Source organism: Diorhabda carinulata, chromosome 3, assembly GCF_026250575.1.
Source record: "Diorhabda carinulata isolate Delta chromosome 3, icDioCari1.1, whole genome shotgun sequence".
NCBI classification, from domain to species: Eukaryota; Metazoa; Arthropoda; class Insecta; order Coleoptera; family Chrysomelidae; genus Diorhabda; species Diorhabda carinulata.
Genome location: NC_079462.1, coordinates 23,270,136 through 23,293,889, shown reverse-complemented (window position 1 = coordinate 23,293,889; position 23,754 = coordinate 23,270,136). Strand labels below are relative to the sequence as shown.

The window sequence follows — 23,754 nt, the reverse complement described above, 5'->3', positions numbered from 1 at the left end:
CTTTCCAGCTCAACCGATTCAAGTGCTCAAAAACTCAAAAGAAAGAAGGTGTTTCAGCGACTGTTCTTAAACCAAAATTAACTCTGTAGCTATACTAGAACCTGAGATATTGAGGATAGAACGTGTGTATGTGAAAAACTCCCATAAGTAATGTACATGGGGAAATCGCATTTGAGTATAACTTGAGAATAGTGAAAATTAGATCAAATCCGATGGTTGATGGCTGATCTGTGCATCAATATCTTTCATTGAAAAAAAAAATTAAGCAAATCGGTTGTGTAGAGCGCCTGAACGGACTCGGAATGGAAATCATCATTTTTTTTATATATAAGATTATTTTAGTAAAATGAATAATTGACATTTTTTATACTGTCAGTTCTTTACAGTAAGTTACCTTTTCTAGTGAAAAAGCATTGAGAATATTTTTTTACATAAACTGAAAACGAACATTCGTTCACGTGCACGTCTATTAATCTAACATCAAGCACTGAATTGCTTACGATAGTCCTCTATATACACATACAAAATAAATTTATTTTTAACTGATGTCCCCGCCACTGTTTGAGTTTCTTTCTAAATTTTTTATAAATCTTGAACATCTTCAAAACAGTGCAGTTGTTAATCAGTCACTGTCTTTCACTATAACGATTTTTTTGCGTGTTTTAAAGTGTCCAAAAACAAACAAATAAGTTTATCTAGAAGTAAGTTAAGCATTAAATAAAAACCCGTCTTAAAAATTCACATTTCGTGATATTTTGCATTTTTAATGTTACGTATGTTAATAACATGTTATATTATCTTCTTTAAATGTATCATCACCATCATCAAACTTTTCAATCCTTTGGACTATGGCAATAGCTTATAGCTTATAGCTAATCTTTCTTTGAGCTGAATTACTCCTCGTTTTTTATTTTTGTTTTCTTTATAGTTTATCGTTTGACTTGTCTGCTTTTGTTATTATTTTCCATTCCTTTCGGTTCCAGCATTTTCCCCTTTAGTTCTCTAGATGTCCTCCTCTATTTCGTTTCTCCAAATTTTTCTCGTCGTGCTACTTCTCTTGGGGTCCATTGCCTTATATTCTTTTGATCATTTGTTATTGTTGGCTTTCTTCTCAGCATATGCCCAGCCTAGGAGAGTCTTTTTCCTTTATGTATCTCACTATATTTTAGTTCTCCAGCTCTTTCTCTATTTCTTCGTTTTTCTCTGCTCTTCTTCCCTCCCGTGCTGTTTGAACCTGTTACAGTTCTCATTATCCTTCTCTCGGTTTTTTTTAAGTTCTTCTTGTTCCCTTTTTTTGATTACTGTTGTTTCCATTGCATACGTGATTACTGGTCTAATTAGGGTTTTGTACATTTTCATTTTGTTTCGTTTGGTTACGTGTTTGTTTATTCTATACACTCGATAGAGTTTTTGTTTCCTTTCCTTTATCCTGTCTCTGGTTGTTTGTCGTTATTCCTAGATAGTTAAAGGTCAATACTTGTCAATAATTGTTTGCTCTCTCTCCTGGTTTTTCCCCTATTTTCATTTATTTTGTTTTTTATGCATCTAATTCCAGTCCGTAATTACTTGTTTCTTTTTCTAATTTGTTGATCCCCTTTATCAATTCCTTTTGACCATTTGCTATGAGAGTCACATCATCTGCGTATGCTACTATCTGTATTGCGCCTGTTATAATATTCTTATTTTGTAATTCTGCGTTTTTCACAATGCCTTCCAATATTGTATTGAATAGCGTTGGTGACATTAAATATATAGCCATTATAAATAATAGAAACAAAAAGAGACAGTTTGTAGGGATTTTGAGAATGCGAAACATTGAATTTGTTTTGTTCATGTAAGCTTCATTTTTTATATATTTACTTATGCAAATGTTTTAGTCATAAAACTAATTGCTACCTTTACCTTTCATTTTAAATTTGAAAAAGTTTAAAATCGTTTACTAGTATGATAATTTGCTGCGTTGTAATGTAATATTACTGAAAAATAAATTTTGACAAAAAATTATTTTATTAAATAATATAGAATCTTTGTTAGATACGTGAATCGTTATGTCAATATACATTTGCATATTCTTATCTAGTATTAGTACAAATGTCATTTTAATATATAGATTTCTTCACCCAAAGCCTCAAGGAAGCTTTCTTTTGTATTTTTAATGCCTTCTCTTCTATAATCATCTCAGATTTGAATGAGGTATTGTTTCTGTCCTTCATCTTTTGTAAACAAATCGTTGTAGTCTTCTATTAGTTTAAAGCCACGCTCTGCAACATCGTTCACTACTGACAAGTTTTTAACAGCAGCCTTGACATTCTTGATAATTAGATTTCTCATAATTTTCATATAAGTTTGTGTTTAGTCCAAGTTTATGAAAAAAATTGATGGAAGTTACATCAACAAACTGTTCTAGCCCTTTGTCAAGTATTTTTGGAATATATGCACGATATACTACAGCCTTTCTCAAAACACAGTCATTACTTTAACCCCTACGTAACTGCTCACAGACGTATAAAAAGCCCAAAAATAGAAGAAAAATTGGAGTATGTGTTTGAATGAACTATATTGAGCTTCTTACGAAGCTTTAAGTTAAAATTCGTAATTCAAAATGATAACACTGAAGGTGCTTCACTATTAGCTACTTTCAAATTTCAAAAAAATAATTATTCCAAATTTAATAAGATACTTTCAGAGAAAAAATTATTTTATCCAAAAATTAACTTAAATCGTATAGTATTGTTTTGAATTAAAAAAAAATTCCTAGTGTTTAATATGTCTGTATGTTTGTGCCATCCAGTGTTTACAGCTGGTCTGTTAGTCCCAAATTTATCTTTTTTCAAAAACTAGCAACCACAATAATTTTTGTTTACCCCATATTCATGGCAATCTTTATTCTGTCAGCAGCAATGCGAAGGGGAGGTTTTATTAAGCCACTCCATAAAACAGGACAGGGAAAATGTAGCATCTCAGCTTTATTATTTTTATTTCAAAAGAGAAATATAACTTTCATCCAGCTCTCAATTTCCTGTACTTTCTCTTAATTTAGTTCAGTTCAGTCAGAATTATATCTATACTAAGGGTGCTTTTTCAGAATAGAACAATACGTGGCGTTAGTGAGTTACGGCACCACTTTGTGAGCAATGGCGTTTATTATTACGAACCCCGTGGCAATTTAGAAATTGACTGAATTGTTGTTAGTGAACGTTTGAAAGAAGCAAATTTGTGCAAAAATGTAGGTTCGCGTTGGATTATATTTTATGATTTTGAAAAAAGCTTTACTCAACAACAATGCATAGAATCGTTTAGAGCAACTTTTGATAATGAAGCACCAAAAGAGAATACTTTTTACAATTGGTTTGCAAAATTTTGCGTCCGTCAGTGATGAACGTCGAGAAGGTCGGGCAAAATCTGTTGTCATTCCAAGAAACATCGATGCTGAGCGCAACATGATTAAATAAGATTGGCAGGTGATACACATACAGACATAGGCGTCCCGTAGTATATCGTAGACTGCAATACAATCGTTTTTACCTGATCATTTAGGTGCCAGATGTTCGAGATTCTGATGCCAACTACCATAAAACGCGTCAGAAAACTGAATAATTGAAGGAGAAAAATATCGAATTAATGTCTCTTCATGCGATTTATCGTATAATGACTTTTGCTTGTTCTCCATTGTGAAGTAAAAGATGTGCGTACAGCGATTTTATCACCTCAAGAAGCTGTTGAAGACTTTCAAAACTCAATAACAGCTTCAGAGTGGGAAATATGTTTATTTACAACCATATATGCAATGCTGTCATTATTAACGTTATTGAAGGTTAGAAAGTGTCATATTACACACCTCTACTTCCCGCCTTCTACAAATTACTTTGCTGTTGAATGAATAAGGTTTGTGAAATAGTTGCAACAGCTTCAGAAGACATGGCACATTGGGACAGCATATTGGCAGTTTTGGTTTTATTCTCCATTGAGCTAATCACATAACCTTTTGCCACAGTACTAGATTTCCATCCTCACAGCCTTGTTAATTGAAGGATATTTGCACCGCTGTTGGCAAGTAACGTAGCGGCGGTTCTTCTTAGAGCGTGGCCTGTAAAGACTTTCGAGTCCTCTAAATTCAAAAGAGTAGCAATTTTTTGGGGAAAAAGTAGCAATTTTATCGTACCTAATTGTTTGATATCTTATTATTCCTCCTCTAAGCTGAACAAAAAATCTATCGATTTTTTCTCAAATTTATGTAATCTCGAATGATCTTCACCCACACTGGATCACTAATGAGAAATGATCTACTTGTATGTGTTTTGGAATCTGGAACTTCAAACGAAGCTTTTTCTTCCAAAAAAGCGACAAATCAAATTCTCATTTTCACGATTTAGTCCGTCCGATAAGCTCCAGATACTCGTACGCCTATTACCATAATAACTGTACACTTGATTTAAAAAAAAATACTTATTTAAAGATTATAAATATATTACTTTTATCGCTAGAAATTCATTTGGAGCTTTGTTTAAAAAATCCTTTATATTTTACCTAGAAAATACGTTCGATTTCTTGAGTCTGAAGCTCACATTTTGTTGTTTTAAGAAGGCCAACAGTTTTCCATGTTTCGAAATATCAGTTTTTTCTTCAATTTGTAGCAACGTTCGATTCATACTGTACATTGCCCAAAAAGTGGACGGTTTCTTTTGTTTAGTTTGTTCTTCAAAATATGCTTTTTTTCTTTGCACCCCTTCCTATATAATTCGATAGCTTTTAGGTAGAGATGCTTACTTTGGTGCTCTGGTACCAAACCGTGTGATGCTGCGACAGCAGCCTGCTATATGGCTAATCTCTCGACAGTAATGAAATTTTTCCCACCTCGGTGTGTAAACATACTATTCCAAACTTGGTTAGAGAATATGCAAAATGTATAAATCTTAAAGGCTAATATTTAGAAAAGCAATAAAACATTCTGTTTAGAACTTGTTCGTTTCTGTACGGCTTTATGGAAAAACTCAACCTTATTATAACTTTTGCATTTATCAACCCCAAAATAATCAAATTTTTTGCCACACTGTGCAATATCTAGGCCATGAAGTGAGGATAGGAAGAGATAACCAAACGTGTGAGATAAAGCGTCGAATACAGTTAGGATGGATAGCTTTTGGCAAGTTGAGTAGTACCTTGAAATCAGACTTACCAACAAGCCTAAAGAGAAAAGTATATGAGCAGTGTGTTATAACTGTGATGTCCTATGGGGCAGAGACGCTTACCCTCACGAGACAAACTGCAGGAAAGATGAGAGTGGCGCAACGGACAATGGAAAGGGCAATGTTGGAAATTACGAGAAGGGATAGAATTACAAATGAGAACATAAGAAGAAGAACAAACGTTAAGGACATTATTGAAATTATACCCCAAAAGAAATGGAAATGGGCAGGCCATGTAGCCCGAATGACGGATAATAGATGGACGAAAAGAATATTGGAGTGGAGGCCAAGAATGGATAAGAGAAGTAGAGGCAGGCCGCCAACAAGATGGAGTGACGATGTAAAGAAAATTGTAGGAAATTGGATCCATACAGCTCAAGATAGAGATAGATGGTTTAAACTAGAGGAGGCCTATATCCAGCAGTGGATGGAAGATGGCTGATAGATGATGATGATGATGATAATGTGCAAAAAAACAAAAAAATCCAAAATACTAACCCAAATTTGGTTTATATATTATTTCTAATTTATAATTCTTTCGTTAAAATTAGGTGAAAAATAGCAGTGATAAATTCTCTTCCGACTTTATAATGGAAAAACGAAGCTTAGACATCGAATTAAGTGAGATGGAAAACAAAAATGATCAGAGGAAAAAACAGAAACAATTCACTTGCATGGAGAATTTCAAATATTACGTTTTGGAATACTGTAGGGAGGGCTCTTTGCATGGATTGAAGTATTTGGGTCAAAGTAGAACATTTAAAGAAAAGTAAGTAAGGTCCTTCGTCCATTTCATAAATATGTTAGGTAAGGTTCGAATCAAGAAGTAATTGAGTGATGTACCGCTATTAACAAAACTTGTTTTGATTTCGTACTATTTTCATTAAAATAAATAGAACTGTAGCTATCATTAATTTTATCCAATGTTTGTAAGGTTAAAAATACATTTCCAGAAAGATTTAAATTAAAATAAACTACATCAAAATGTTTAAAAACTAAAATACGATTTACAAACAAATCAAACTTGTCCTTCATTTTTGTGTAGATATGAAAATCTTCATGAGCACAAAGTCATTTACAGAGATTGTTAAACTTAACATGGAAATTTGAAAAATGTTGACGTTGATGCACTATTTCAATAGGAGATATAAACGTAAAAGTGAAATGGAATGAATTCTTTTTTTCGGTTATTGTACATATTCCATTTTATAAATGGAAAATAAATGCTTGTGGTATATCGTTTGGTCTCTTTATTCTCTATTCAAAAATATTATTCATTGTACCAATTAAGATATACGAGGTCTGGCTATTAAATAGCGAGACTGCGCCCCTAGAGAGCGCCCTAGACGGGTGGGATAAAAAACGAGTAGTGCGTTGGGTATCTAGATATCTTGTCTATGCAAGTCCCAAAACACATTCCCGTCACTATTATAGTGTATTTATGCTGTAGCGCATTTTTAGTACGCCACTCCATAAAAGAATTATATTCCTTTAAATACTGTTTCCTGGATTTCTCAGGGAGAAGATTCACAGTCGCTGTAGTTGCCGATTCAACAACATCTTTTGGTGTGCAGTTTAAAATTTCTTCACTATTACTTTCCATCACTAATAATAATACTACACTCCTTTTAGTTAGACACAAAACCGATTTTCTTGAACGAATATCAAGAAAAAGTGTGACAGTTTCTCGGAGAAACGAATTGACATGAGAAAGAAAGCGTTCACAGCCCACAATTTTATTTAAAAAATGACACGTTAAGGCACTTTTTTTCACGCTTTTTGACCGATTGAGAAATTTCATTCTTTATGAATGCAAATGAACAAAAAAAAACGTGAATATTATAACGGACGTAGAAAAAATACTTTAAAGAGTTCCATGGCAACATTTTTTTGTTTAAAGCGCCTCAAAAAATTGTTTTGTAAGTATAAAGGATCATTTTTATAATTTATATTCAAATAGGATAACTTCAATTCTGGATAATAGCTAGATTAACGGAAATGCATGAAGTACCTGACTTATTTCTTGAGAAATTTTCTGATTTACAGCTTGTTTTCCAAAAATTAGTAAAACAGAGAAGCACTTTCCCGAGTTTGGTCATTTAAGGCATTCAAAGTTAGCTATACATTGATAGTAACGTTAAAGAAAAGAAAATAAATCCCCACAAAGTGATACCTACGCATGAGATCATGGAAGACGTTTTGATATAACTTGAATATTGGATAATAGTATTATCCAATTAGAAGACGTCATGTTTTCTTATGATTACAACTTTCTACTTAACTTCATTAGATCGGACAACATACACGCAATAACTTCGAAAATTAGATGTTTGGACAGGGATGCCTGAAAACCATATCGATGCTTCCTTTTTCATTGAGGGCAATTTGATTGTTGATCATTATTAAGCACTACTTCAAAATTGTGTCATTTGAACATTGACAAATTTCTATCAAGGAAACCAGGTTCCTCTAAATGCGATATAGTTTCAGCAAGATGAAGGATCACCATATTACCAACGCAATATCTGGCGGTAGCTCAATGCAATATTTACCAATAGGTGGATAAAATGGCGAGTATCAATAGAATAGTCAACGCGATCAACTCATTATCAGAATTCTTTCTATGTGGATATATGAAGGACATTGTGCACAAACCTTTTGATGTAAAAGAACGAATTAACATTAATTCGATCACGACTGATGTATGACATAAAGTAAGAAGACAGTTTAATTTGAACTCTGGTTCAGACCCAGCCAGTGATTTAGTAGAGTAAAATTACGTCCAATGTATTTACTATCCACACAAGTCAAGTTAATTAGTAGAGTTTGCTCAATCAAGTAGAGTGAAAACAATCGTTTACACGGGCCAGTGTTTAGTTGAAATCGATTAGCAGCAAGTCGAGTATCAGTAGTCGGTATTCAAAAAATTGTAGCGATTATTAAAATGAACCGAAAACGGCAAGTTACAAATCAAAATCTTCTTCGATCAATATTATCAGTTCTTACTAACGAAACTAGCAGTATATACAAAAACCTAAACGTATAAGGATTAGGAGAAGAGATGCTATTCCAGCCTCTACAAGGTTGCAGGCAGTATTATATTTTCAAGCTATGTCAACAGTTTGCGAAGCCTACAGCATTTATAATCTCGAAAGCAAATTTATCAGAAATCATTCCAGAAATATGTGGTGGGTTATTTTGCGAATAATCAGATCCTAATCAAGTTGACTGGACCGAAAATAATTGAACATGAAAAGTGAATTGTATAAAAGCAGGCAAGCGAAACAAGCCGCATATGCCAATTTGGAAAAAGTCGTGACTATAGCTAAATTTAACATCAAAATAAAATGTATGAGATCAACAAATTGGCAAGAACTGAAAAAGATAAAGGAATCCAAGAAATTCGGCGCCGGGATTGATTCTGTTGACACCTACGATAAAATGGTTTCAAATTGCTCAGAATTAACGGAGATTTTTTTATTTTACCTCTTTAAAAATTTCATTTGAACCTCCCAACCATCACTTTCTAAAATAATCTTCATAATACTTTTTATAGCTTTATTTAATTCCGTACGACGTCTTTGCATATCCATTTTGATACCACTATTTGAGACTTGCACTAAACTAATCTGAACCAAAAATTATTAGTGGATACTGACTACTCGACAAAATTAACCGCTATCGGACTAAATTGGTAGCTGTATCTGAAAAAGCGTAAGGTTAGAATGATACGTTTGTGGTCATTTTGAACAGCTACTTCATTAACTTTCGTAGCTCTTTTTACTGTTACGAACTCGTCCACGATATGTGCCGTGAAGCCAATACTGTTCAGTTATGATGAAAGAGTCTAAAATTTGGTGAACGCGCCGAGTGCAAACTTCTCGGAAAGGCTGTTTACTTTTTGTTATCACAGCGGCGATATGTTTTTATTGTCTTATTTCGTTTGTTTACTTTCTAGAATTATTCGAGAAATTCTTTTTGGTATAAATATTAGTTTGTTTATAAGCTAATAAGTCAGTGAATAATCTGATGTCATCCCGAATACATCGAGATAGACAAGTGAACGGTGTGTTTAAATAAATTAATATATGTATTAAGAATTAGTAGTGTTATGCATTGGTGTATAGTGAATAGTGACTAGTTTCGAATACTTAGTGTTTGTTAATAAATAAATTAAGTAAGTAAGAAATGTATGTATAGCTCACCCCACCGTTAGAAACAGTTTAAATAAATTATAAGAGAGGCATTACATTACATTACTGTTTTACATTTTATCACATTTTGCATTATTCATATTTTAGTTTTTTAATTCAATCGTAGAAAATTTCTGTGATTATATGATTTTATTTTATTCTATCTTAAATGTTTCAAGGAATTTGAAAACGATAACATTTTTTGGTAGAGAATTTCAAATCATATATTACAAGCCTTTAAGGCAAGTTCACACGTCGTAAACTGGGCGAAAATACTACTAGTTTTGCGCATGTCTCACGACTGCCTAATTTTCACGAGCGATAGTATACGACCTCCAGTTCACACGAATTAGTGTTTAAAAGGCGTCGCGACCAGAAACGAACCGCCGCAACATCTAGTTGTTTATAGTAAGTTTAATTAATGGATTACAACGTTTGAAGAATGTTAAAAAAACGTGTGCGGGTCCGTGATTGGATAAAAGAAACGAAATACTCTTGGTGCTACTAATAATATATGTCGAGAACTATCTTTGGAAGATCAAAGTGGCTATAGAAACTTTTTTAAAATGGATCCAAGTCTACATTCATATTTGCTCAGTAAAATAAAAGTAGCGATTCAAAAATAAGACATCAAAATGAGATTTTCCACAAACATTCCGCATCGCGATTCAATTCAACAAATTGAATTGTTTGTTTTGTATTCATTTTGTATACTTACATTTTGAATGCTGACGTAGGAAATAATTATTATTATATATAAATAAAATGTATTAATTTATTTATGAATTATAACAAATTTTATTATTTCACTCGTACAAAAATCGAAACATGAATAATCACGACCGTTCACGACTCCGTGTGAACCCACCTTTACTGTCATTCGGAGAGTTTAGTTTTCAATATTTCTAGAATATGGTGGGCGATAAGCATGGTCGTTTCGTTGTACATATGTACAAAACTGGTGCTCAGTGCTTATGGTAAATGGCAGAACACACCAGTAATTGTTAGTTTTGCTACAATCGATACACCAAATTGGCAGGTGCCTTTTCCAGCGGTTACTATCTGTCCCGAAATTAAATCGATCCCTTCCAAATTCAACTATTCCTACTATTTAGGGAAAAAAATTAAGGGAGAAAGCTTGACTGAGCTAGAGTAAGTATAATATATGCTCATTAAAGTTTATATACAGGATATTTCCACAAAAATCTGACTGATGTTGTAGGTGAATCGCTATTTAATTTTAAGACAAACAGTTTTATGAAATATGTGATGATGAGTTGTTTGAGACATGTCCCTTTCAGTAAAAATGTTAATGTCTTAAAAAGCAGACGCTTTATCATTTTACTATACTATATAATTTTATACTTTTACAAGACAGAAAGAAAGAAAACATTGTATTCAAATACATGTTTATTTGAATTAAAAAACATAAAATGTACTCTCTTTACCTTACCAATTGGCAGCTTGGTGCGAGATTTGGCGGCCTCGACAATTCACCTCCAAACTGTTCTGTTCTTCATCTTGTCACTTTCATTATTTGTTGGTGAACTTGATCAGCCCATCTGATACGGGGTCTGCTTCTTTTTCTACTACTGTGTATTGTGGCATTCCCGATTCTCTTAGGCATTCGCTTGTACTCCATTCTTTGAATGTGGCCAAATCATCTCAGCTTCTGGGCTTCAATGAATCGAACGATGCTTTCATTATTCCATTATTTTGATTCATCAGTCTTCTTCGTTTATTCAAATTCATCTATATATTCTTCAGATGATTTCTCTCTCAAATATTCTTAATCTTTTTTGGTCTTTATGTGTCATCACACAACATTCACTGCCATAAGTTATGATTAGTCTTATTAGAGTCCTGTAGATTTTTAACTTCATTTTTCCTTTTATTCCACACCAGAAGATTGTAGAAGAGTGGAAGATTTAATAATAGATGGTAAAGGCTACAGAAAATCTATTCTGTTTAGGAAATTGCTCAAATTACACAGTGCGCTAAAGTAAATTATCAATAACGAGGATATTATACAGTAGTACATTTGATATGATATAAGTTTGGTCTCAAGCCTTTGTTTGTGATATATAAAGTTGCACGGTGTTCCCTGGTCAACTGAGAAGCAGTGTCAGGTACTCTGACTGTAATTCCAACATTTATTTCAAAGTTTGTCAAGTTATTCGAATATTTTAAGCTTCAGCTGATTCTTGTTGGAGGAGTCTTGCCGTTACATGTTTTCTTTGTAAAGTTTACTGTCTCAAAAATCAATTATCTGCAAGTCGATAGTTGACCCTGCGATGACCTTCTATCATATCTTTAGATTTCTCGATATCTCGCAACTACCGGGGATACAGTTGACAGATTAGGTTTGATCTAGCAAATTATTTGGTCATGCGGGACATGAAAATTGGGTTCCAACGTTATCAAGTTCAAGTAATTAACAAAAAGTTATACGTTCCAACAACAAATTCAGTTTGTTCAGTACTAGTTGTAGATAAAGTGAATTGTAAAGGAAATCAAATAATTTGCTTATTGACTTGAGGATAAGCAGAAGAAAACGCTTTTCCTTCATGGATGATTTTCTTAGTCCTTCGTTTGATACTTTTGAAAAGATTCGACCCTCCATATTCAATGTCTACAGGACTTATCACACATATTTTTAATAACTTTTCCTCTTGAAATTTAAATAGCGATTCAACTGCATTTATTTGTAAGATGACTGGGGACAGTTAGAAAAACAATATAATGATAGTTTAATTGTTTTTAAGGTGAAGATTTGAATATTTATTGAATTCATGATAGAACTAAAAAAAGTATTATTGTACGCAAGTTTTAATTTTATTTTCAGCATTTTTAATGACCTGAAAATAGATATAAAAATAAAATGAACGGGGCAGATTTCTATCAATTATATTTGGTTTCAAATAGCATTTTTTCGGGAAAATAGCAATATTTTTTCAAAATTCCAATAAAGAAATGTTTTATTAAGGACTTTCATTATTAGAATTAGTTATAAATACATATTGATGTTTTAGAGAATTGAAATTTGGATACGTCACTTTGGCATGTAGACAAGATAATAATATTAGTTTTAAAAATACTTTGGAAGATCGTGCCGCTAAAGAAGATATTCACACCTTTCTTGATTCGGTAAGGACAACCTTAAAATAATCAAAACTTTGTTTATTTTTTTAATAAGTTATAGAATTAAAGTCTATTTATCGAAGAAAAATAGTAAATCAAAACATATCCACGCATACTGCACGTGATCGGGGTTGAAAACGCCAAAGCCACGCATGTAACAGGACCGCACTTAAGAAATAATTTGCGGTTTGATGCAGCAGATTAATAACATAAATTATGAATAGTTTGCACATTTTGTACCTCAATAAACACATTTTCTTATTTTCCATCAGATGACATTGAGCTTGACTGTCGTCAACATTTATAATAAGGGGGTTCAACTTGCACATCAATGACAATGTCTATATTTCACATTTTGGTTTCAAACTTCGCCTGGACATGTTGACTACAGTTTTTTTACTTATTAAATGTAATTCTTCATAAAAAATATCTAATGTCAGAAAATTTAGATGTTTTATTCCGATAGACACTTGAAGAAGATACTACGGAAATATTTTCCGTTTTGGAAATAACTTCAGCAACAGTCTTATCATAATTTGGTAATAATGAAGCTTTTCAGTTCTCTTCTTAGGCGGGTATAGCTAATATAAACAACATCATCATCTGTCTCCGAGTCATATTCAAGTAAATTAGGCAACATACAAATATAAACAATCTTACTGCAGTACGATTATACGATGCCGTCCCTGTACTACTCCTGATTTAACGGCTTCTTCACCGACGCGGCACTCGCCCCTCCCACGCGGCTTTTTATTTGTGGTATATTATGGTATCACTGAGCTGGACTAATAACGATACTGCGTCGCGTTTCGCCCAAGATGTTCACGCGCTGATCACGGATTGATCATTGTTTAGGCTTACTATTTTTCTTTGATCATTATTTGTATTACAGGTACAACCAGATTTCTTCAAAACCATATCCAAATGTAAATATATGGGATACGTGGAAAATTGTACGGAAATATTTACTCCAATCATTACTGATGAGGGCATATGCTATTCATTCAACATTTTAGATCGAGATCAATTATTCAAAGATACGGTGCAAGTATTCAATTTATAATTATTAATTGTATGAGTATTTTAGATAGTTTTTTATTCACCCAATAATTCATTCATAATAACAGATACAATCACAAATTACATACTAGCGTGATTGTTTGTGTTGTGTTTTATGGCGTGCTTCATGATGTATAAAACACAAAAGTCCACATTAAAGGGAATAAAGCGAATAGCTTGGATCTCGATAGTTAATACCTTCCAAATAAATCCTGAATATCTTCTGAACGTTCCAAATGCACATGCTTTGATCAGAATATGTACTGAGCATGCATTTATCCAAAAACGATTTATGAACGTCTTGTTTGATATTCTTAAGCTTTGATATCACAAGATTACCTATTATTAACCCCAATATGGAATATTCCAGTTCGCTTATTCTAGTGCCAATTTTATCCCAGCTGCCCCGGTTCCCTGGTCAACTGAGAAGCAGTGTCTGACGGTAATTCTAACATTTATTTAAAAGTTTGTCAAATTATTCGTACATTTTAAGCTTCAGCTAATTCTTGTTGAAGGAATCTTGCCGTTACATGTCTTCTTTGTAAAGTTTACAGTCTCAAAAATCAATTATGGGTGATTCCATTATAACTGTGATATTCAATGTCCTGTATTGTTTTTTTGTACTAGTCATTAATTAATAATCAATTAATAAAAATTTTGTGTTAATTGAATAATTCTTAAGATATTTAAACATTATTTTTATACAATATAACTTGCCACTTAAAGAAAACTTATACTACATCACTTGAATGTCAGTACCGTGTCATGTCCATTCCTAGAATTTACCGATAAATTATTAATTTTTTTTGTCGTAACAAATGATTTAAACTAATTACCTTATAAATTCTAATGTTTATGATCAAACTGAGGAAAATTGATGCACTTGTTGTTTAATATCTTAAGTTACCATGTCAGTACCGTGGATAAATGAGTCAGTACCGTGGAACTCAAAATCCGACATTTGTGTCTTGCTCGTGATACTTTGAAGTTGTAGTAAATTCCTCTTAGAGTTTAATTTTTACAGTAAAATAGATGAATAATATGCATAAAAAAGTTAGAAAAGTTAAATTTTAAAATCTTGAAATTTTGAATACAAAAAATCACAGTTAGAACGGAATCACCCATATCTGCAAGTCGATAGTTGACCCTGCGATGACCTCCTACCATATCTTTTGATTTCTCGATATCTCGCAATTACCCGGGACACAGTTGACTGATTAGGTTTGTATTTAACAAAAAGTTATACGTTCCAACAACAAATTGAGCTTGTTCAGTACTAGTTCGACACGAACAAAAATATGTTAAATGCATTTCGGAACTGCACATATTTTAGATCGTGTATCGTGCTTTTTCAGGTTGTTAAATATTTTTAAGAGGGAGAGATTATTTAGTTGATAGTCGAAATAAGAGTGAATGGTCCAATGAAAACAAATATGATGATTTTCTTCTTTTCCCTAGCTGTGTCAAGTCATGAGCGGTGTACGGAACATGATCAGACCATACTGTTAGAAGAAACCTGTTACTTTTCACTATATGGCAACGTACCTCTGACTGACTCTTCAATAAATACAATTTGCTCCCATGTTAAGTTTGAATTTCTAATTACACGCTCTTCCATAGTCAATATTAATTTAGAAATGTCTAATAAAAAAACTGTGTACTCTCGATCTGTAGATCGTCTTCTCAAAGGACATTAAACTTTGGTAGCGTCAAGTGAAGCACGACGGGCCTATCTGAAGGAATATGTGCTCAACGACTTCGTGGCTGCCCACACCTCGATCTGTGCCAAACTAAACCTGATGAGAAGCAATTATTTTTTTTTTAAATTAAACGATATTTCTCTATTTTAAAAAACTTCCAGTCATTGATTAAACGTCGTCATAATCGCATGATAGCTAAAGCAGTACTACTTTGATGGATATAAGTTTAACTTTTATATAATCCTTTAATCTTCTATATTTTGATAAATCAATCTTTCCCCTTCGAATTTTGTTGTTAGTAATAAATTCTGTCTAAGATAAATTTATATTTGCTTCTCATTTCCAGCTATAAGGGCCCTTTCACACCAAACGAATCCGAATCAAATCAAAATCACTCGGAATCAAGTTGAATCTGATTGACTGATTCGGCTTCGGGCGCTCTGTTTATATGTGAAGGGACTCTTTTCTCGCCTTCAGACCGGACGAATCTGGTTCAATCAGGTTTGATTCGAGTTCGCACTTGATTCAACCTGTCAGATTCCTCGTCCGGTCAGTCTTGAATCAACAACCATACGAGATGGACCTGGAGTTATTAATTTTAAAAGTTAAAGAAAATAGTGCGATTTATGACGCCAGTGATAAAAATCACAGCAACAGAAATCTCATATCTTCTGTGTGGAGGGAAACAGCTCAAAATAGCTCAAAAGAAAAGAAGGAAAACAAAAAGAAGATGAAAGGATTTTTATAGATTCAGGTTGATTCAGCTGGTGTGAAAGAGTGGAGATGACGAATCAGATTCTACTTGATTCGGAGTGATCCAGATTGATTCGGATTCGTTTGGTGTGAAAGGGGCCTAAAATAGCTACTATATTAGTTTTTGATTATTTTAGAGTCCATTATAAAGACTTCCACAAAACTAAAAAATCAAATTGGAGTATAGTCCACGGATATTCACTTAACGATGAGGCTATAACTTACCCAAGGAGAGCTCTTTATGCAGGTGCCATTTTTTCTTTAGAAGGAGTACTAACAGTTAAAGATGAAGATCTTGATTATTCTTGTGGATCGTCAATACAAGGATTTAAGGTAAGCAAAACTTTAGCTGATCTATCGTGTTTTTGAAGAATATGTCTGGTTGATCAACAACAATCAACAAATAACGGAAAATACTGGATAAAACGCTTTCTAAAAACATGATTTTAGGAGTCAACCAATTATTATCTCAAATTAACCACATATACGACGTGCTTTATAATATATTTAATTTTTTCAATAAATTTCTTGTCGTCTTGTATATTTTTAGATTGAAATCAGCGATCCAGGCCGGATACCACGTGTAAGACAACAACATTTTCGGGTACCTCTTGATCAAGTTGTGGTTGCAGCAATTACACCAGAAATAACAACTACTGCGGAAGCTATAAGGCGGTATAACTTTTCACTTTTTCGATAGGTTTCTTTTGGTTGCTTTTATTGAACTTAATAAGTGTTACATTAAATTGTAAATGTGGACGTACTTTGTCTAGTCTATTCATCACTCACACACTTTCATATGTATATAAAAATTGTCATCATAAATAAAAACGAAATTATAGAGAATAATTCATGCAGTTCCAATTTATTTTTATATTTTCATAAATGATGCTTCTAAGAAAGATTACAACTTGACGTTTGATCACAGAACATAGTCAATTTAATAATTTTCAGCTTCGTTACCGCTACCTAGCACAAATTAAAAGCGCTCCGAAACATGGCGTCCGCTCCAGAACGAGATGAGTTTGTAGCATATGTGTCGCAGAACGATTCCAGACCATGCGACCATTGACTTCTTTCACGCCTTCGATGACAATACATGGTTCAATGAAAATATAATAGAATTTTCAGTAATAATAACCCAACAACATTGATAATTGTTCGAAAAAATTTCCAAAGCTTGTCGTTTGGAAACAGACCGACGCTGTAGGTGTGATTAATAGAAGAACAACAAAAAACAAAAACAACAAAAAGTGAAGATCCAGACGTGTTAGTTTCCATAACTGATGAAGATGTATTTCCAATCTGCATGCTGTTAATAATTTGATTATGATGTTCTTCACAATATTCAAGTAGGGTTTTACTAAGTTGTACACCACTTTTGACCAATCGACTAACCGCGTTCGATCTATTGGAGTGATTAGTATTTATTTTTTCTTGGTATTCAAGCAACTTGCTTCGGCAGGCGATTTTGTCCAATTTTGAATGGAATTTCTTCCAATGTCATATTATAATACCAGAGATCACCTTCGGATTTCCAGCGACGATTCATTCTTAGGATCTGTTGATTTTAATATTTGGGTCCTTTTTTGGCAACACATATTTTTTAACCACCTTGGCAAGTCCTGCTAAATACAAGGTCATATTCAACATGTTTCAGAACTATCGTTGTTTGATTCAATACAGAAAAAGTCAACCAAGCATATAATTTCCTTTACAGCCCTTCAGGGGTATTTTCTTTCTATAAATCTATCATCGTTATTTCTACGGAACTTAACGCTGTCGAATTTTGTTTCCTTTTGCAGGGATCTGATTGCAGTTTTCATTGTATTGAATCGCAGGCAGCTCGCTCTTGTTGAAATGCACTTTTGAATAGGTTATTTTAATTTCTTTGTAAAATTTTTCTTGTAACAGCTTACTTGTTAAATTCCACATGGTTTTGACCTTAGTTTCTTGGAACTCTGTAGGTACCATCTTTTCTTCTCATGTTCATAGCCCAATCCTTTAAAACCAACGTCAATAGTTTCTATCATTTCAAAAGTCCATAAATGCGTTCCATACAATTCTTTTACTTTCATTAATATTCTCGTCAACCAAATCGTGACATTTTATAAGATTAAATATTTGAAACGTCAAAATCGAAATAAATCGGAAACAACCCATGGGATCTGTTAACAGTATAATGTTGTATTGATTGGTTGATTTCAATAAGATGACTGCAAATTAATTGATTTCATTGGATTTATACTGGCGCAAAAAAATTTCAATCAAATTAACTTGATTTCACAAATTTCATAACGATTTTTTGTAAAATAAAACTTGTTAGCTCAATGGTTCGTGAATGCTGCATAGAATCCTATTTTTAATAGATCGAATCTCATTAAGAACGTGAATAAAAAAGACAAATTTAATCTCTTTCTATATGACAAACATTATTTTTCAAATCTGTAGCTATATGGTCACAATATATTTTTCCAAATTCAGCGTCTATTTAAATCATGGTTAATACGTTGAGCCCCAACCAACCTTGATAAATTTTACCCTGAGCCCAAATTTTTTTTTAAAGTCCAGATGGGGTTTTGGATCAAAGGAAAATCTTATTTGAAATAAAAAGTGTGAAAAATTATGTTTTTTATGTGCGGTTCATAGGCTCGCTCTTGGCCCGAGGGAAAACTTTCCCCAGGTCCCTGAGCGGTCCTTTTTATTCGAAATAAATCTTTTAATTATGTATATGTTTTTTGAATGTACACCCTACTTGAAGTATGGAAAAACATATTTTTTTGCTTGTTTATCCTTTGAACGATGATTTATGCTGTGATTGCGATGTGATTTGAAAAATATTTTATGAGATGAAGGTAGCACAAATAAAAAAAATTAATTAAATATTATTTGAATTATATTGAAGAAAGCAAAGGAAATAAAATACGTCGTGCAGTCCACAGGACCGTTCTGGGCTGCTGTGAAAGCTCAGTTACGGGCGTATAAACCGCACCGGTGTTCAACGTCTTAAAAACCAATTGTACCCATATTTACCACAAAAATTGTATCTATTAGTACATTCTGTTATATTACACAATTAGTAATTGATAATCTTGAGAGAACTATCACAAGGAAACTTGGTTGAATTCTCATGTTCAGCTATAAAAAACTCACGGAGTGATTCATAAAGATTGAAAAGAAATTTTGTAAATCGAATTAAAAAATTTTTGAACAAAAGCTTCCTTCATAAGCTATGGCCTACTCAGTCTGCTGGTAAATCCACCACTGGTCTAAGACCCTTTATTTTGGTCTAGCCAAACTTCATACTATTCTGACTAAGACACCTTCAGTCAAGGTCAAGGTAACGTCCTGCAACAATGAAAATGTACACACAATTTCCATCTCCAGCAGACTCGTTGGTCAAATTTTCATCGGTTTAACTTAAACATCGGTTCAACTAGCTGAGTAGAATTACAGAATGAGTTTCATGTAAGGAACGCATCAATTATCTCGGAAACGGCTTGTATGATATTATGGTGGTATCTACATTGTTGTCAGTGCTCCCTTTTTCCCGGAAAAATAATGAACTTTGTTATTCCAATTGGTTTACCCTGTATATTTTACGCCCTCCTTAAGAAATACTTATTATTTTTTCATATAATCTAATTTTGTTATAGTTTATAGAGTTAAAGGTACATTTGCGTTATCTCCTCCGAAGTTAAAATAATACATTTAGGTGGCTATCGTGTAATATCTTTAATAATTTATACCCTAACCGAAATCCTATAACAAGATCTATTGCCAGTAAATTAGTAAAGAAGTTTAACGATACTGGTAAAAGATTTATCCAAATCAGGACGCAGAAATACTGCATCAACTGAAAACAAATCTTGAGATGTTTGTGTCCTGTTAGAAGACGATCAACACTTGAGTAGTAGACAAATATCCAGGGAACTTGATATTTCGCAAACATCCGTAATGAAAATTTTACGTGATAATATATTCTATTCATCCAAAGAAACGTTGGTGCAAGATTTGTCAGATGACAATTTTGATAGACGTGAAGAGTTTGCAGGCCAAATTTTTTAAGTAATGTTATGTTTTGCGATTGGGCCACTTTCGTATTAATGGAAACGTCAATCGGCATAATTATAGATACTGGTCACGTAACAATCCTCGTTGGATGTGTGAATCCCACACCCAACATCCCGACAAACTGAATGTATGGATTGGAATAATAGACGACAAAATAATTTGTCTCTTTTTCATTGAGGGTAACTTAAATGGTCCGGCGTATATGAATTTATTGGAAAATTGTTTCATACCTGAGCTGGCTTTGATATTTTCAAATCCACGTAAGTTAAGGTCCCCGACGATCACCCGACATAAATTCTTAGGGCTATTTCCTGTGTGGTCACTTGAAAAACATCGTTTATAAAACAAAACCTGCCAATATTCAAGAATTAAATAATCGGATTATCACAGAGATAAGAAGAATTGTGCAGTCAGGGATGTTGCAAAATGTATTGCAGTTTTAAAAATTGCATGGCTTGTAGTATTGAAGTGAATGGACAACATTTTTAGCATCTGTTGTAATCGACTTTACTGTATGTTCTTTAAAATTCGTAATTTTTCTACTTCACACATGTGAATCTACTACTAACGTGACACAAGCATTTAAAGATTTGTCTTCAGTTATTGTAGGTTTTCTGCGCCACGATTTGGATAAATATTTTACTGTACCAGTTTCATTAAACTTTTTACTAACTTACTGACTTGTTACAAGATTCGTATTAACACATACGTTATTGAAGAATATCCAAATTAAACGAGTTTATTCAATCGTGGCCATCTAAATGTACAATATTCATTTTAACTTTGTTAGAGATACTGTAAAGTTAGCTATTACTGCGAAATCACGGCATTAAGGATTTCAAAAAGCGAAAAATATAAAAATATACAGGGTGATCCGTTTGAAGTTCATCATTTTTCCGGAAAAAGGCCGTATCACAAGACCCTTGTGCACAAAGCCGTTTCCGAGATAATGAGGCGTTCCATACATAAAACTCACTCTTTATATGTAATTTGTTGCAGGTATTCACCGAAAAAAAGAAATTGCTATTTGCCAGATGAGAAAAAACTCAGATATTTCAAAAATTACACTCAGATGGATTGTCAGATTGAATGCAAAACGAATTATACACTAGAAAAATGTCGATGTATCGATTTTTATATGCCAAGTGAGAAAATATAAATGTTGTGTAGATTTGTTTACTAATCGTAAGTTTGTTTGAGAACTTATAAAAAATATTTTTCTTTTCGTAGACTCTCATGAAAACAAGCATATTCCTCAAATAGTCCAAACCCCAACATTATTTTAAACAATTCGCTCAAACTGAATCGACTCATCAAATGGAAATATGAGTGATTTGTTAGTTCTTCCATTCCAAAATGAATCTAGGAGTGATCAAAGAATACTTGAGGCAACATTGACATAAATAAGTTCAATATGTTGTTCATCAATCCAAATATTTTAAAAAGGTCCAAACTAGTAATAACTGAGAAATTTTCAAGTCACGATTCGACAAATTCTCGTTATCCTGAAGCTTATTCCCACAAATCGTTTTTCTTTATTTAGCCTATTTTTTAAGTCATTTCTCTATTCACATATTCCCTCGATTCCTTTTTACTACTCTGTTTTATTTTATTCTCCCTTTCTCTTTATCTAACCTTGTGTTATATTTTAGTATATACAAAAATTTAATTGAGGTAACAGATATTTTGATAATTGTAGATTGTAGATAAATAAGAGGGTTGCCACTTAAGTTTTGAGATAGACAAATTAAAACAAATAATTATAATTGGATATCGCTTTACCAAAACCTCCAAAACATGTGATTTGAAAACATCAACCCCTTTTTCGGTTGTAGAAAAATGATAAGAAGAAATCATTGAGTGTCAAACAAGGACTGTACGGCGGATGACCCATCAATTCGAAGTTTTGACTGTTCAAAAACGTTTTTGTTTGAGCTGATATGTAAAATCTCGTGGTGGATGATAATTCGTTTTTTGCTATTGCTATTTTTTCGAGCACTTGAGGCGAACAAATGTTGGTTCAACATTCAGAATTAACCATTTCACGATCCTCCAATGGAACGGTGGCATTCAGCATGTCCAGTTATTCCGAAAAAACAGGCGACAGGCTACGAAGTGCTTCGTGCGCGAACAGTTTTTGTTGGATTTGACTCGTCTTGAAAGACCCATACAGTCGATTATTGTTCAGCTCCTGGTTTATATGTCACGGTCTTAGAGCCTTCGTTTGGAGCCCCGCAATTGATTCTTTTCAGCATTTCTTTGCACCAATCAACAAGAGCATTCTTTTGAGCGATTGTCAAATTATGCGATATCCAACGCGAACAAATCTTGTTGATAGACAAATTTTGGACGACCTTCACGAAATTAATCCTGTAGCGAAGTGCGACCATGACTGAATAGTGGCTCCAGATAGCGTTTCATCAACAGAAGTCGAAGCGAGATAATCGGAACACTGCTACTGCTGGTTTAATCCACTTTGAAAGTCATAGCAAATTATAGCACGAAAAGGTTTTCCATTTATTTATCAAGAAATATCTGCAAACAACTTAAGTAACAGCCCTCGTAGTTGTACGAATATTGCATGAGTGTTTTGGAAAATAAAACGCTATCTAAATGTTTTTACCATAATAGGCACTAATGGCGACAGCATTTTATTTCTCTAACGATAAATTTGCAAATAATACAAAATATTATTTAACATTATCAGACGACAATTCAAACAATTAGTATTTAAACATTCCACATCTTATGGTTTTCATGTCAAAATTGTATCAATAGCAGCAATAGAAAAAACGAATTCTTATCATCTTTTATTTTATTTAGGATATGTAGTAAGTAAATTTAATACTCACCAGATTACAAAATGTTTATCTACGATAACGTTTATAATTTAGAATTTTCAAATCTTTGAAAACAATTTCCAAGCCTCCTCTTTATTCGTCGTTGCTATCAAGTTGGAATCGAACATAAATGTAGGATTATCCGCAGTAGAATATTGGATTTGTTACCAATTTTATAAAATTAACACATACAGAGGGTGTCTCATAAGTGATGTCGGTTTTCATACGTGAAAATTCCTACGCCTAAATTTAAACATGTCGCAACTTGTTGAGACTAGTCTCTAAATATATGAAGATTACTATTTCTTTAATTTATTTTAATCATTATTTCTTTGTTTATTGACGAAGCAGTACGTGAAGGAAATTTACAATTTGCGTCTGAAGAGATTTCCAAGTTTGGTCATTCTTGCTCTGTGTTGTATCTGTTTTTGTGATCTCAGTACTACCCAATGGCTGAATTACGAGGGCTGTTTGTTTTTCAACCTCCAATCGGTCCGTGCAGACGCTACGCGGGCAGAAGAAAGCGGGCATGCGCTGTAGGCGACTGAGAATTTCTCGCACCACACTCTCCGCCATTGTTGACATTCAGGCGTCAGTTGGCGTTGTGCTACAGCCACGTAAATATGTTTACCATTATTGATACTCCCGTCAAATGTGAATTGCGAAGTTTTCTATAAGCTGAAGGCCATAATGCTGCAGAAATCCATCGGAGAATGAGTCGTGTGTATGGGGAAAACTTCATGAGTGAAGGTATTGTGCGTGAATGGTGTCGAAAGTTTGAAGATGACGGACAATCACACTAATGGAT

General features: G+C 33.3%; 1 protein-coding gene across 1 annotated transcript in view; it reads left to right on the top strand.

The window, feature by feature from the left end:
* The first annotated feature begins 609 nt into the window (after positions 1-609).
* LOC130891337 (pickpocket protein 28-like) overlaps positions 610-23,754 on the top strand; it is a 29,516-nt gene continuing 6,371 nt past the window's right edge. The window contains exons 1-8 of the mRNA XM_057795991.1: positions 610-701; positions 5,738-5,955; positions 10,289-10,531; positions 12,412-12,526; positions 13,413-13,564; positions 16,170-16,365; positions 16,583-16,707; positions 21,106-21,251. Coding sequence (XP_057651974.1) covers positions 5,777-5,955; positions 10,289-10,531; positions 12,412-12,526; positions 13,413-13,564; positions 16,170-16,365; positions 16,583-16,707; positions 21,106-21,251 — 1,156 coding nt within the window. The 5' untranslated portion in view covers positions 610-701; positions 5,738-5,776. The remainder of the gene's footprint in view (positions 702-5,737; positions 5,956-10,288; positions 10,532-12,411; positions 12,527-13,412; positions 13,565-16,169; positions 16,366-16,582; positions 16,708-21,105; positions 21,252-23,754) is intronic.